This window comes from Solanum tuberosum, unplaced genomic scaffold (genome assembly GCF_000226075.1).
Source record: "Solanum tuberosum cultivar DM 1-3 516 R44 unplaced genomic scaffold, SolTub_3.0 scf00331, whole genome shotgun sequence".
Taxonomy (NCBI): domain Eukaryota; kingdom Viridiplantae; phylum Streptophyta; class Magnoliopsida; order Solanales; family Solanaceae; genus Solanum; species Solanum tuberosum.
Genome location: NW_006239253.1, coordinates 559,814 through 575,409, shown reverse-complemented (window position 1 = coordinate 575,409; position 15,596 = coordinate 559,814). Strand labels below are relative to the sequence as shown.

The following is a 15,596-nucleotide window of genomic DNA, read 5'->3' as shown; positions in this document are numbered from 1 at the left end:
AAGCTTCTTCTTTGTGTGGAAAATAGAAAACAAATTTGAAGAGGGAAGAAAAATATTGTTGGAACTTGGAACTTGAAAAGTGTGTGGGAAGGAAACTTTTGAAGTCTTTTGACTTTTAAACTTTCAGAATTTAGCTTCTTTTTTTAAAAAAAAATGAAAAATGTGTTTTTAGTTAATAAAAATAAATTGAAGCGAATTGGGGCTGCCTGGGATCGAACCTGCGACCTGTGAGTTGAAATCTTGCAGTGGTACCAGTGAACCATCCAGCCATTTTGAAAACGGGTTCAACAAGTTTTAATTTAATATATTCTTTAATAATTATAGAAGTAATATATCGAGTTTAGTCGGATGACCACGGGTTCGGGTGACCCAAAATTAGTACATAAATTTGCCCCTGAACGCTGTTGATCGGAGTTCGACTGTAAATTTTTCTTCGATCAGAGTACTCTGGATTAAATTCAACTAGTGATTATGTGAGTATATGTAATGAATTGTGTGTAGGTGGTGTGCTAGTGTGAGTAAGGAAGAAGAGAAAAAATGTTAGCTGTTATGTGCAAATGAGAGTGATTCTATGGGTGAATTGTTGGTGTAATTGTGTGTGTACGGCAAGTGAAAGATGGGTGAGTGAGTATAAGGGTCATGTGCTTTCTTACTTAGTGAGCAAGAAAAATAAGTAATGATGAGTTTGTTAGAAGTATCTAGGGGTAGGTGGCAAATTAGGATTGGTTCTTAAGAAAAATTAGATTTAAAAATAGGTATTTAAAGTTAAAATATGGATTGAAACTCGAAAGGGTCAAAGATCATGCATGTATCTATATTGTACACTTGTAAAAGCTAACTTAGTTGTGTACTTATTTACTATGTCAATAAAAGAGATAAGATCAGGATCATACCCCTTTTTGACATGAAGATTTCAGCTTGGTTCATACACCCTTGACAAGTATGAGCAGATGAAGCATAATCGTTCTAAAGCAGCTTGATTCCAACCTCTAAAAATATTTAAAATTGGAAACCTTTTGGAGGATTAAAACGTCAATGGTGGTATTAATCTTCTTAGATGATTCAACATGTTGATATGTAGATCTAAGAAAAGGAATCTAATTAATGCTAACCACAATACTTGAATGATGTTTGGAAATTTAAGATAAAACTGTGGCAATGAGGATAAAGAGGTTTGGTGAACAACCTAGATTTATTCGATTTTTCAGAATGGAACACATGGATGAAGAAGAACACCTTGTAAGCTATTGGAAGTTCACAGTTCTGATCATCATTTCTCTATGCGATAACGATCTTGGAAACTTTCCTCCGACAATTGTTTTCTCTCTCGATTCCACCTAGAAACCCACTATATCCACCGGTATACACCTTTGCAGATAAGGAAGCGAAGATTAGAAAGAAATGAAGAGCAAAATCATATCAGAACAAAGGAAAACTATACTTGCTTCTGTGAGTTGAGAAGAAAAGAAAGCTTCATCATAATAAGTATTGATTACCCATAACAAGAGGAAAAGGAAGCTCAGGTTACCAGAAGCTCCAAGCGGCGACATAGAGGGAGATGATCAGGAGCTCAAAATGGAAAACCCTACTTCTTAGGGCTGATATATAAAAGGAGGCGGATCCTTTGGACCGGGCTTGTTTTTTGTTTTCTATTTTCGTTATTTTCTTTTCCTTTTGGGTTCATTTGGCCCATTTTGTATAGAGTTGAGATATAAATAATAGAGAAAATTACGTAATCACATGACTTAAGATAATATAATTTCTAAAGTCCCTATCATTTGAATTAATTACAAAAATCCTCTTTTTTCCTTCTCTCTTAACATCCAGATACATCACTCCACCTCTATCAGATATATTACAACTTCGTTTGTTTACAATGTATCTGATACAAATGTTATTGTTGATGCATTCATTCAAACCTAAATCAATATGAATTTGGTTTATAGTTATGTATCATATACATAACTCATGTAGAATTTGCTATGTATTGGGAGAAGGAGCAATATATCCACAAGTTTTGAAAATTTTGAAATTATTGTAATTTGAGAAACTTTTATAATATGATGTAATTAGCGCTCAAATTGATGGGGTTTCTGTACTTCATCAATAGTAAACAAAACAAAAAAAGATAAGTAGACAACAAATTTAGACCCAATAGACAACAAACTTAAACCCAATATTATATAGGGGAATTTTCACATATAGCTACTCAAAAATAATTTATTTGTGCGCTATAGTTTGTTGATTACAATCGTAGCTACATGTTACAGGGAGGAGAGAGGTCAGCGAGGTTGAGAGAGGGAGGAGAGAGGCGAACTATATATGTATATCTGTCAGATAAATGTATATATATAACTGGTATATATATGTATTTGTATATTTAGCGAGAGAGATTGGGAGAGGGAGGAGAGAGGCGAGCAAAATATTTCTTTAATAGAAAGAATGCACAAACCCTTAACATATCTTAGAAAAAGGCAATAAAGTAAAATCCTAGCAAAGTGAAATTCTAAAATAAAAAAAATTCTTTACCATAAAAATGCACAAATTCCTTACAAATCTATGCAAAAGACATCAAAGTAAAATCCTAAAAAAACATATTTTGAAAATCCAAAATCGAAAAGAAAAAAGAATTCCTTCAATAACCGCACTACAATCAACAGTATCCCCTAAATCAAATCGGGCATAAAAGTTATTCTTTAAAGCTTTTCATTAAAACAAAAATAAAACTATTAACGCATAAAAAAGAAGATTGTAATAGTTTGGCTTAACGTAAAAATTAAAATAAATTTGGACACCATGTGTTGTTCCGTTTGGCTAATTAGGGAATAGGGATATATGGTCCAATAGTACGACAATAAGGTTATATACAATCTTAAGTACAACGGATAGTATATATGTATCATTTGTAATAGTTTCGAAATATATTTATCCTTTTCTCGTCTTAGAAATTTCAGCAAAAAAATTTAGCAAAATTGTTTATTCTCAAAATAAGAGTGATACAAGAAATTAAAGACAAAAATTGTATATTTTACCAATTATACTCTTCTATTTATTATTTTTCTTAATGTGCACAAAATAAGTTTAAATGACACTTATATATAGCTAGTATAAGTGTATAACTATAGTGTTTATTTGAGCATCGATAACCAAGCTAAATCATGTTTAAGGTCTTTATAACTCAATTACCACTGTCTTTCTCACACTAATATAAAATTGTAGGTAGTATTTCATCAGTCCCATATCGACGGAATACAAAAAGCATAGAATTGAGAGCGAGTATAAAGCACGAAGTCTGTGAGTTAAGTAAAGCATACCTTTCTCGGCCTTTTGGCTAAGATCAAGTGTAGTATCTGTTCTTATCAGTTTAATATCTGATATGTGAGTCATTGACTCACACGATATTAAGTCAATTTTTTAAGGGGGAAGATCCATTAGAGTAGCTTGCTACTTGGGCCTTCGTGCGTCGCCTAGGTGTTGCACTATTGCCTTGGCCTGGCGCACCCCACCGAATCTAGTTTAAATGTTTGACCTTTGGCCTTAACAAATTCTAAGTTAGAAAATGGAATTTGTAAATGTCAAACCAATGTTATTTGTTTCGTTACTTCAAAAATAAGTGTTGCTTCAGCAACAAAAATAAAAACGAAAATAAATGCCATTAGGAATTCAAGATAAAAAATAGTAATTATTTTTAATTATACCCTTGAAGCTTCTTAATAATGTTCAATTTTGAAGAAACATCTAATTAATATGGATGGTAATGCCTTCTATTTTTTTATTTTTTTTAATGAACGTGAAATGAGATAAAAAGATACTTATTTTGAGACAGAAGGGAATAGTACATTTTCTGTTTAAGGGAGTCTACTACATGTAGGAACAAAGTTACAAAATGCTTGAGATTTTGGGTGTGGCGCGAAGGAAAATGAAGCACCACACTAAGGACCGTTTGGTAGGCGGTATTAATTAGAATAGTCCACAGATTAAATTTTAATTCATCTAATACATTGTTTAATTACATTATTTAATTTAATTCATGGATTACTTATACACATTATGTGGTCTTATTTTATCCCTAGAAAATGGAGGGATAACTAATCCAAGGTTTAACAATCCTTGGATAAGACCCCTAAATTACTAAACTATCCCCCAATTTCTTTTCCTGAATTTCTTTTGTAATTTGATTTTCTTTTTATTTATATTGGAATGGTGATAAAGTTCTTTTTTATTCTCCAAATTCGTTTAGTGTAATTTGATGATTTCACTAATATTTTTTTATTCAATGTAGTTCGTCGATTAACCACTTGACCTATTTTATTTTTAATAAGCTTTAGGTATTGAACAATTTAAATAACCCTAAATCTATGTTAAGTTTAAGATATATTTGACCAACAAAAAAATAGGAATACACCGTGTCATCAAGGATCTCCTTAGTGGTACATCACACCTCAAAATTAGTAACAATTTATTTTAACTTATATATATTAACTAGGTAAATGGAATAGAAATCCTACAAAAAAATAATATTGTTCGGCAGTCATCTATCTTGACTCAATTACATGAAATAAACAATCTCATAATAACACAAGGGTATAATAGGAAACAAATTTTTTGTAGAGTTTTAAATCAAACACAAGATTAAGTGGGAAGCAATGAACCAAACAGTTGATAAAATATAATCCCAACATTTCTAATCCTTGCATTGCTAATCCCTACATTACTAATCCCTGCATTACTAATCCATGGGTTACTAATCTCTACATTATCAATATTTGTACCAAACGACCCCTAAGTATTTTCCACCTAAGATAAGTTCGGATGCATCCTCTTAACCCTACCTAGCACCGCCTTGATCAATAGACCCGCTAAAGCCCGATAAATAACAATTAAGGTGAAGCAAGGTCAAGAACGCAACGACAAATCTCTTCTTGTCAAGTACATACATAGAGATGTCCAAGACTCTAGCTATGTACTAGTGTTGTGTTGATCCTTTTTAAAATCATGAAGTGTTCCCATAAATTACCGTGGAAGGGAGGAAGAAAAGGCTTGCTTCAAGTCATATCTATGGTGAATTACACCTAATAATAACTTCAAAGAAATTTGAATAATAAACTATATACTTGAGATTACCTATCACATGTTCTCGTAATACGTGCAAACATACGCTCACGCGTGGAGGTCCTTTAATCAGGGACGGAGGAAGAAGCTGAAAAAGTAGCAGCGAGAATTGAGCTCACACCTATTGTGTATGAAACACATCGGTACCACTAGATTATAAGCGTTGATAGTATGGTTGGAGGCCAAAAGTAATTTTGAACGTTGGTCACCTAGATAAATCATGTTGAAGGTTACATTGTATAATAAACTATTTTGTCGGTAGCTTTTGTATACTATATAGTGTACTTAATTGTTCATAAGTAAACTAATATATTTTTTTCCAAAGTGTCTTTCTCACTGTAATAATATAAGTTGGTGGCATTTCAGGTTCATTTGTCCCGTATCGATATAAAACGAAAAGTAGAGAGTTGAGAGGGAGGATAAAGCACCAAGTCCATAGGTTTAAGAAAAGCATACCTTTTCTCGGCCTTTTTGGCTAAGATCAAGTGTAGTATCTGTTCTTTATCAGTTTTAATATCTGATATGTGGGTCATCGATTCTACACGATATTAACTTAATTTTTTAAGGGGGAAGGTCCATTAAAGTAGCTTGCTACTTGGACTTTCATGCGTCGCTTGGCGTTGCACTAAAGCCTAGGCCTGGCACACCCTACCAATTCAAGTTCAAATGTTTTCCTTTCGACCATAGCCTAACACCATGAAGTACCATTTAGTTAACATTTATTGTCTTTGAGACTTTGTATAAACGAAAGTTAAGTAAGAATGACGCTCGTTTGCACTTGAAAATGGGTCTGTTTGTTCGTCGAAATCAATTGACTCCATTACTAAGGTCATAACGGAGGTCCATACAAAATTTCAGCCAAAAACACAAAGTCTAGGCTTGGCACACCCCACCAATTCAAGTTCAAATGTTTTCCTTTCGACCATAGCCTTAACACCATGAAGTACCATTTAGTTACATTTATTGTCTTTGAGACTTTGTATAAATGAAAGTTAAGTAAGAATAGAGAAACATTTTGGATGTTTGGTATGAAGGAAAATGAAATATATAGCAGATTACATGTTGTGGCCCATTACCTAACCTGTTTTATAACCCATTACCTAATTCGTTTTGACCTAAGCAAATTTGAATTGAGTTGTGTTTTGATCTTATTGTTGTCTTAACCCATTATAACCTGTCTAAATTTAACTCAACCCGCCCAGTTACCACCCCTAACATATATATTGATATCCTAGATTGAGAAGTTGGTGCCTAAATATAGGGGTTTTTTTTGGGGGGGGGGGGTAGTAGGGACGCAGGATAGTTGACTGCATCAGTAAAGCAGTTAGAGAGGTGTTAGGGGTCAAGGGGTAATCCAAAACGCAGGATAGTTAAACTAAAGATACGTAGAATATGCTTAAATATTCTTTAATCTTGTGGTCATAAACATATCATGTCGAAAGCTCAAAGTTAAAAGACAAATGCTTTGAGCAGACAACTTCGTCAGATGATTTCGGTTACAACTTTTTGAATTGCGAAGGACTTTAATCATTTCTCTTCGTAACATACCAACGATTGTATTTGTCTACTCTCAATTTCTTCTATCAGTTATATCTGCTAAAATAATTTTATTGAATTCCTTAAGCTTGTTAGAATATTATGTTTAAAATCAGATTTAATGAAATGTTGAAGTTTTTATATCTTCAAATCTAATTATAAATCAGAGCAGAAAATTACACGAATTCTAATTTTTCCAAAATGAGAATAGAATAAAATCGTGAAGATTTTAGTCTCCTGAAAAGAAAAGAAAAACATAATATAAAAATTTAATTTCAAGCACATAATTTATGTGCTTAAGAAATTGATTTCCTCAATATTGTTCAAGATTTTGAATTAATGCTTCCTAAAATAAAACGAAATGACCAACAAGAATTGTTGTGGAGTGGTATGTAATCCTTCATTCTTACTTTATCCCAATATGAAACTTTTCGGCGCGACAAGTAACAACAACAATTCAAATGAAACGTGTGTATTGATAGTCGGGTGCCATTTTTTTTTTAACTTGGTTGTTTTGTTTCATTCAATGAACACACTTGTCACGCTGTTAAACTTGGGCTATTATTTAAATAGGCATCCTAAAAACCACTATTTGGGGTCCAAAGTTCAACTATTGGTGGCCCGAGTTGGAGTCTAAGAGGAGGAATATTTGGGTCCAAAGTTTAATTTCGAAGAAGTCTAAAGTGATGCAAAAAAAGGTCAAAATCAATCTAAAAGGAGGCTAATTTCAGCCCTCAAGTAGAATTGAAATAGGGGTGTGCAAAAATCGAACCGAAAAAAGTGTTATTGGTTTATTGTTATTGGGTTATTGGGATAACGGTTATTTAATGGTTTTACAAAAAAAAATTATTGGTTATCGGTTCGTTATTGGTTTTTAATATTGGGTTATTGGGTTAACCGATAACCCATTAAGAATATAATAATTTACTATTTTAATTTTTAGTTATACATATATATAATATATTAAAAAAAATACCTATATAATTAGTAGTATATTAGACTAAAAATATAAAACCCTACGCAATAATTAACACTACTTAACAATTAACTCTCCTCTCTACTTTTAGTTATTTAACCTTTAGGTTTTACCTTTTAGTATTACTTATTTACTTTAGTTAGTTTATAATTGACTAATATTAAATTTTACACGATTGTAAATATCTACAATTTGATTAACGTCAGGAATTCAAATTGTTTTTTTTTTTTTTAAATAACGTAAGAACTTCATTTAGTTACCATAAGCATGGCCTCATTTGCTATTGTTTTGACTTTTGTCTATGATTTGGTTTTATTTGATTTCTTTATTGCATAAAGGGGACCTCGTTTTATATATTATGGTGATCGAAAATTAACCAAGTCTTTGTTGTGATGATCAAAATACAACAAGTTGGCCCTTGTTGTCCCGTTTGGAATGATTATTTCAATGTATGCATATCGCGTCAAATTATTGGATAAGTCATATATTTGTTTTTGAAAGCATTTTTCTTATTGGTTAAACCGAAAACCGAACCGTTAAAGGCCTAAAACCGATAAACCGAAAACCGATAAACCGAACCTATAATACTTATAACCAAACCGAACCGACCGATACACACCCCTAAATTGAAATCAACAGCCCAAGAAAGCTCAAAAAACCACGATCATGAGAGCCCACAAAGTCCAATTCGACCACAATTATTAGGGTTTTAGTTTTACCTTAACCACCAAGTTAGGATTTTATTTATTAGGTTCAAAATTGTTCATTTAAGATTTTATTAAGACTAACAGCCACCTTATTTATTCTATAAATAAGAGTGTTTTTTTATTCATTCAGAAGACATTACATTGATTTGAACTTTTGGGAGAATTCATATTAAACCTTTACTAGTTTCATATAGTTTAAGGTATAAAGTAATTTCTTCTTGTAATATCTTTGATTTCTTTTTTATTCGCTTTAGAAGGTGATTAGTTTATACATACTAATTATTGTCTTTAGTTACTCATAAAGTGGTCAAGATCCAAATCTATTGTTTTGACTCGTTTTCTCAAGTGAAGGCGTTAGATATCTTCCATACGTATAGATTTATGGTAAAATCTAATGTCTTTACCTGAGAAAACAAATCAAAATGATAGATTCGGATCTTGATCATTTTGTGAGTAACTAAAGACAATAATTAGTATGTATAAACTAATCATCTTCCAAAGAATACAAAAAAGAAATCGAAGATATCACAAGAAGAAATTATTCTATACCTTAAACTATGAAACTGGTAAAGGTTTAAAGATGAATTCTCACAGAACATGTCACAAAGGTTCAAAAGAACTCTCTCAAATATTATTAATATCAATGTAATATCTTTTGAATGAATGAAAAATCACTCCTATTTATAGAATAAATAAGGTGGTTGTTAGACCTAATAAAACCCTAAAAGAACAATTTAGAACTTAATAAAATAAAATCATAGCTTGGTGGCTAAGGTAAAATTAAAAGGAAAAATTACTTAAATACACAACACTTCTTTACCTATTCTCAATATTTCCCTACTCTTTCATTAAAATACAAAAATCCCTTATTTTCCCCCAATTCAACTTAACCGGATACTTTATTAGTTTAAGTATCCGCCCATTATTAATTAAAGTATCCGCGCTGATATATTATGCATCCGCCCGTTAATTAAGTATCCGTGCTGCTAACAACTTAATAATTTAAGTATCCGCCCGTTATTAATTAAAGTATCCGCGCTGATATATTATGCATCCGCCCGTTAATTAAGTATCCGTGCTGCTAACAACTTAATAATTTAAGTATCCGCCCGTTATTAATTAAAGTATCCGCGCTGCTATATTAAGTATCCACACTGCTATATTATGTATCCGAAAAACACTAAAAAAGGGATTTTTGGTAATTAATGAAAGAGTAGGGAAAAGAAGTAATTTCTTTCTTATACTATGTCATTTGCCTAATTTTTACAAATTAAAACCCTAATCATTGTGGCTGAATTAAGGACTTTGTGGCCTCTCTTGGTCGTGACTTTTGAGCCCCATTTAGGTTTGATTGGGTTGTTGATTTCAAATCCACTTAAGGGATGAAATTGACCTTCTTTTGGGCCGATTTTGAGCCTTTTGCACACTTTGAACTTCTTCAAGGCCGAACTTTGGACCCAATATTCCTTCTCTTGGACTTCAACTTGGGCCACCAAATAGTTGTAGCACTTGGACAGTTCATCTCCCTTGGGCTTGAGCTCTTCTTCCTCAACAAGACACATTTGGAATATCATCGATTGAAGCCCATTGAACTTATCATTGAACTCCTTGGTTTGAGATATTGTTATGAGCCTCAATGGAGTTTCTAAAGTTCCATCATTTTCCTTCAATGGATTAGAGCTTCCTTGGATGCTATCACCCCGGCTCAAGGCAAAACCAGTTCAAAAAAGGCAATGATGAAAGTACAATAGACTATAGATAGTAACAAAATAGTATTACAACAAAAATAATATAATAAACAAACTACATGAAATAATAGATAATCACATAAATCGAAGGACATGAAACTACAAGAGTAGTCCTACGACGGCTAGTAAGGGCAACAATTCTTGTGTTTTGGATTAGAGCTTCCTTGGATGCTATCACCCCGGCTCAAGGCAAAACCAGTTCAAAAAAGACAATGATGAAAGTACAATAGACTATAGATGGTAACAAAATAGTATTACAACAGAAAACAGTTTATGCTTTCAACAAAATACTATGGCTTCATTGAATTAAGAGTCGAAGACATAAAAACTAATTTAAGGTATGAACATACAACATACATTTGCAAAGGAGATAAACAGAGTTCAAACTTAATTCAACTCGGATAATTCGTGCAATATCAGACTATTTTCTGTAAAAGATACAAACGCGCACACACACACAACTGCATTGCATATTCATATTACATAGAGGACATTACTGGAATTCAAAGGTACCAATTTCAAATCGATTTTTTTTGAAAATATAGCCTATAGAGGTATATTAGTAGGATAATCATTTGGTCGTTTGTTTATCGCGTCTCTAATATTCCTCTCTTGTTCTTGAAGATGTAATGGGATTTAATCATAAACATCAGTAAACAAATCTGTCAAGGGAGGTTTCTCTGTTTCCTCAGCTTTTTCAAGTGCTTGCAACACCTACATTAATTTTTTTTTAAAAATCAACAAATACTAGAATAGAATAAAAAACAAATCAAATCGATTACATTTTAGGATTTTTGAATCTTGAACCTGCTCTTTGGTATTTCCCCGGAATTCTAGTTCCTCTTCATCACTCCACCAACCATTTTTCTGTATCCATTTCCTGAATCTGGATACTGAGCATCGTCTTCTCCAGTACTCGCTTTCCTCCCTGGATCGATACTGAGTTGCATCATGAGACGATGCATGGTCGCTTACTCGATAAGCTATGGCCTAATAAGTGTTACAAATGGAAGTTTTATAAGCATGAAACATACACAGGAATAATAGGAATTGCTGAATTTCACACCTCTACAATTATTGGCCTTTGTTCCTTTATTGCCATTTTGCGAGCTGCACGAATAGCACTATAAACTGCAAGGGCATCAGTGCCATCCACACGAATACTTCGAACTCCATAAACTTGCCCTTTAATCGCGATTCCATCACCTACCTTGGAAAATATTTAGGAGCAATGTAGCTTAAGTTATACCGTGTTTGATATGATGCAAGTCATTTTAGAAAATATTTGTCGAAAATGACTTTTGAAAGCATTTTTGGGGGAATATTTTTCACCATACCAATTCACACCCTTATAACAGATGGAATTGAGTTTAGGGGAATACTTCGGAATTGTTCGTTGACAGGGGTGCTAACGGCCCATCCATTATTGCGGCATAGAAATATAACAGGAGCTTCAAGAACTGCCGCAAAATTCAAAGCAGCATGGAAATCTCCCTGAAAATAATTCAACATAAAAGCTTATTAAATGCGATATAAAGAGGCGAAAACACCAGATTATATGGAGGACAGGAGGGAGTAGTACTTAATTCAAAAATCACCTCACTAGTAGTACCATCTCCAAAATAAGTGACTACACAAGCCTCCTTTTTATCCATTTTCAGCGCATAAGCCACGCCTGCAGCCTGTGGAAGCTGTGTACTGGGGAAATGAACAATATAAGTAAGGAGTACTTAATGTGTGTGCGCGAGAATTGAGCTTGTTAGAACCATAATTTATTGGCATTTGCCTGCCTTTGTGTGTGTGTCATCTGAATCAATCTTGTGCTTGGAAAAAGATTCTTACGCGAGAGTTGAAGAGACGGTGAAATAATTGAGCTTGTTTGAACCATACATAATGTATTGGCATTTGCCATCCTTTTCCATTATCATCCTTATTTCCAAGCAATTGATTGGTAAATTCTTTCAGGGTGAAGCCACGCCATAATAGAACACCGGGCTCCCTGTACTACAATCGTAATAAAAATGTTTAAATTTTCATCTAGCATTTTAAGAAGCATGTGTGAGGCAGAGCGTTTTACTTGACATGTGGCGAAATATAGGGAGTTCAAGATTATTAAATAGTCGAATTTATGAGTAATTAGGACAAAAAAAAGTAGTTCAGACGTATATTAAAAAAAGCATGTGATTTCTCGGGTGATCACTCAACTACAAAATTCACCTTTTTTCTTGATTTCAATTATTTTCAACAAAAGAAAGTAACTTTCTGAGATAATAACTATTAACTAAGTGACCATCTGAGAAAAAACACGGCATTTTATTAGTATATTAGGAGTTTGTGATAGAACAATGAAATGTGAGAAATAAGACCTGAGGTAAGACAATGTCATCTGTGGTGAGTGCAGCAGCAGAAGCTATGTTAATGACTTCTTCTCCAACAGTGGCCATATACAAGGATAACCTCCCCTGTTTTTGTGCTTCATCAAAAATGTGGTCCATTATTTGAAGGGTCACCATATTTCTATACATCTTCACTGCCAAATCTTTCTTCACCTAACAAAACACCAAACCACATGTCATACAGGCGCGTGGTTGAATCTTGTGGTTATAAACATGTCATGAAGAAGGTCGGATTTAAAATAACTTTCACTAATACATGTATTAGATTTCGTCCTACCAAACGACTCGTTATTGGTTTAGTATTAACACAATGTAGGAGTAATTTTTTCCTGAATTGAAATTAATTACCTGTTCTGTTGAGATACAAGAAGATGTAAAGGGCTGTTAAAGTTAGTTACAAGTAGGAAGGGTAGTTTAGTCCTTTCACTGTATGGTAGTTACAACAACTTGACAAGTTGATTAGTCAGAAGTTAGTTACAGAAATATGGATCTGTATATATATATCCTACAGATCATGTATCTAGTTATTCTTTCAGTCTCAATACAATGAATTTTCTTCTTTCTTAGTTCTCTCTTTTCATGTTCAAACTCTCTCAAGTTACGTTCATGGTATCAAAGCCTTATGCTTCACAGTGAGTACTGCTGAAGTTGGTGATATTAGAATCAAAGAATCATTGTTTTGATTCACAGATTCATGTTTTGTTTCTGTTCCGTTTGTTGAAAGAGATTTGCAGATCAGAGCTTCATTCGAAGCCAGAATCTGCATTCAGTTTCAGCTTGATCTAGTATCAAATTCCAGATTCATGATGGAGAATGAAGGTGTTCTTGCAGCTGGATCACAAAGCAGTTCACTAAGAGGTATTCCTCAAAGCAGCAATGCTATGCAAGGTCAAGGTATTGACTATAATCATCCCTTATTTCTAGGTCCTACTGATGTCAGTGGACTGAGTCTTATCTCGTTTCAATTGCTTGGAATTGAAAACTATACCTTATGGAGTCGATCTATCAGATTGGCCTTATTAGGAAGGAATAAAATTGGATTAATTGATGGTTCTGCTAGGAAGGAGGTGTTTGGTGAGAAACTGTGGGGGCAATGGGAAAGAGTAAATGTTGTGGTGTTGTCATGGTTGATGAACTCTGTATCTAAGAGTTTATTAAATGGGATTGCCTTTGCTTCTAGTGCACTAAATGTCTGGGTTGATCTAAAAGAAAGATTTGATAGAGTGGATGGATCTAGGACCTACAGTTTACATAAGGATATTGCCTCACTGCAACAAGGAACTGTCTCTGTGTCTGAGTATTATACAAGACTCAAAACCTTGTGGGATGAGTTTGAAGTGTTAGTACCTGCTCCTTGTTGTAATTGTGAAAAATCAGTAGGTTTTGTAGCTCATATGAACAGACAGAAATTGTATCAGTTTTTGATGGGCTTAAATGACTCCTATCATCAGGCAAGGAGTCAAATTCTTATGATGGATCCACTACCAACCATTAACGGTGCCTATGCGATGGTAGTTGGAGATGAAAGGCAAAAGGCTGTTGTTACTAGTACTAATAGTATGGGGATGACTTCTGTGGGTCTGGATTCCTCAATTGCTATGTATTCTAAGACTGGTGGAAGTTTAGGAGTGAATCAGAGGTTTAAGAAAAATTCCTTTCTAGTATGTGATTTCTGCAAGTGCAAAGGCCATAGCAAAGAGTTTTGTTATAAAATTGTAGGCTATCCTCCAGATTTCAAGTCTAAAAGGAAGGTTCAAGGAAATTTTCCTTCACATACTGGTAGTTCCTCATTCCAACAGTCATCAGTACAGGCTAACTTCACTAATGACAGAGATATCAATTTTCCTCCACAACATCAACAACATTCTAATACTAATGAAGAAACTCACAAAGCTCCTAGCAACATTAATTCAGTAAGTCAGGCTGAAAGAGAGGTTAAACAACTTCTGCAGGGCTGCACATTTACTAAAGATCAGTATGATCACATTCTCAAAATGTTCCAAAAGGAGGTAGGTTCTTCATCTACTTCGGTGTGCAATACTGCAAACACTACAGGTAAGGCATTCTTTGTTTCTGAAAACAGTCAAGTCTGGATTATTGACACTGGTGCAACCAACCATATGGTTTCTAGTTTGGATATGTTGGTCAGTAACTCAGTTTCTAAACCTAAAACACCTAAACCTGTTTATCTTCCAAATGGTGATACTACTCAAGTGTCACATGTTGGTTCTAGTGCATTGTCAACTAGAAGTGTGGTTACAAATGTCTTACATATTCCTGAGTTCAAATATAACTTGCTGTCAGTGAGTCAAGTCACAAAGGAGTTAGGATGTTCAGTTACTTTCTTCCCTCACTTCTGTGTTTTCCAGGAGCTTTACAGTGGGAAGGTGAAGGAAGTTGGTAAAGAAGAGGGAGTTCTGTACTTGCTATTACAACATCTCAATACTGGTGTTGGTGTCAAGAAAGAAAAAGAGGCTGCATTTGTTGTCAATAATGTCAAGGAGTCAGATATGGATCTATGGCATAAAAGATTAGGACATGTGTCCTCAGGAGTTCTTAGTCGCATGTTTGTTATGAATAAGCAGAGTATATGTAGAATTTCCCAGTGTTCAGTATGTCACTATGCTAAACAAACAAGATTAAAGTTTCCTTCTAGTTTTATCAAAAGTGTAGCTTGTTTTGACTTGATACATGTGGATCTTTGGGGGCCTTATAATACACCTACTATTGATGGAAACAAGTATTTTCTTATAGTTGTGGATGATTTCTCCAGGATGACTTGGTTATTTCTGCTGAAACATAAATCATCTGTGTGTGTTTCTCTTAAACTGTTTATACAGTTTGTTAAAACTCAATTTGGAACAACAGTCAAGTCATTAAGGTCAGACAATGGTACTGAATTTGTCAACATAGTGTGTGATACTATGTTCAAGGAGTTAGGGATTATTCATCAGAGGTCCTGTCCATATACCCCTCAGCAAAATAGAGTGGCTGAGAGGAAACACAGGCACCTACTTGAAGTTACTAGATCTCTAAGATTTCAGGCCAAAATACCTTTGCAATATTGGGGACAGTGTGTGCTAGTTGCAGCTTATCTTATTAATAGGATACCTAGTAGTGT

General features: G+C 33.8%; 1 protein-coding gene and 1 pseudogene across 1 annotated transcript; one reads left to right on the top strand and one right to left on the bottom strand.

Annotated features, from left to right (window-relative positions):
- Positions 1–10,598: 10,598 nt before the first annotated feature.
- The window catches only part of LOC102590596 (2-oxoisovalerate dehydrogenase subunit alpha 1, mitochondrial-like), a 17,214-nt pseudogene continuing 12,216 nt past the window's right edge, over positions 10,599–15,596 (bottom strand).
- Positions 12,839–14,894, top strand: LOC102582346 (uncharacterized). The gene is made up of 2 exons (XM_006360660.2): positions 12,839–14,530; positions 14,845–14,894. Exons 1-2 carry the CDS (start codon positions 13,279–13,281, stop codon positions 14,877–14,879), a joined length of 1,287 nt encoding a protein of 428 aa, XP_006360722.2. The 5' UTR covers positions 12,839–13,278; the 3' UTR covers positions 14,880–14,894.

Excerpts from the sequence above, each read along its gene's own strand:
- LOC102582346 (XM_006360660.2), top strand. The coding sequence starts at position 13,279 with ATGATGGAGAATGAAGGTGTTCTTGCAGCTGGATCACAAAGCAGTTCA. Across the intron at positions 14,531-14,844 it reads CAATACTGCAAACACTACAG|GAGCTTTACAGTGGGAAGGT; the intron begins GTAAGGCATTCT and ends TGTGTTTTCCAG.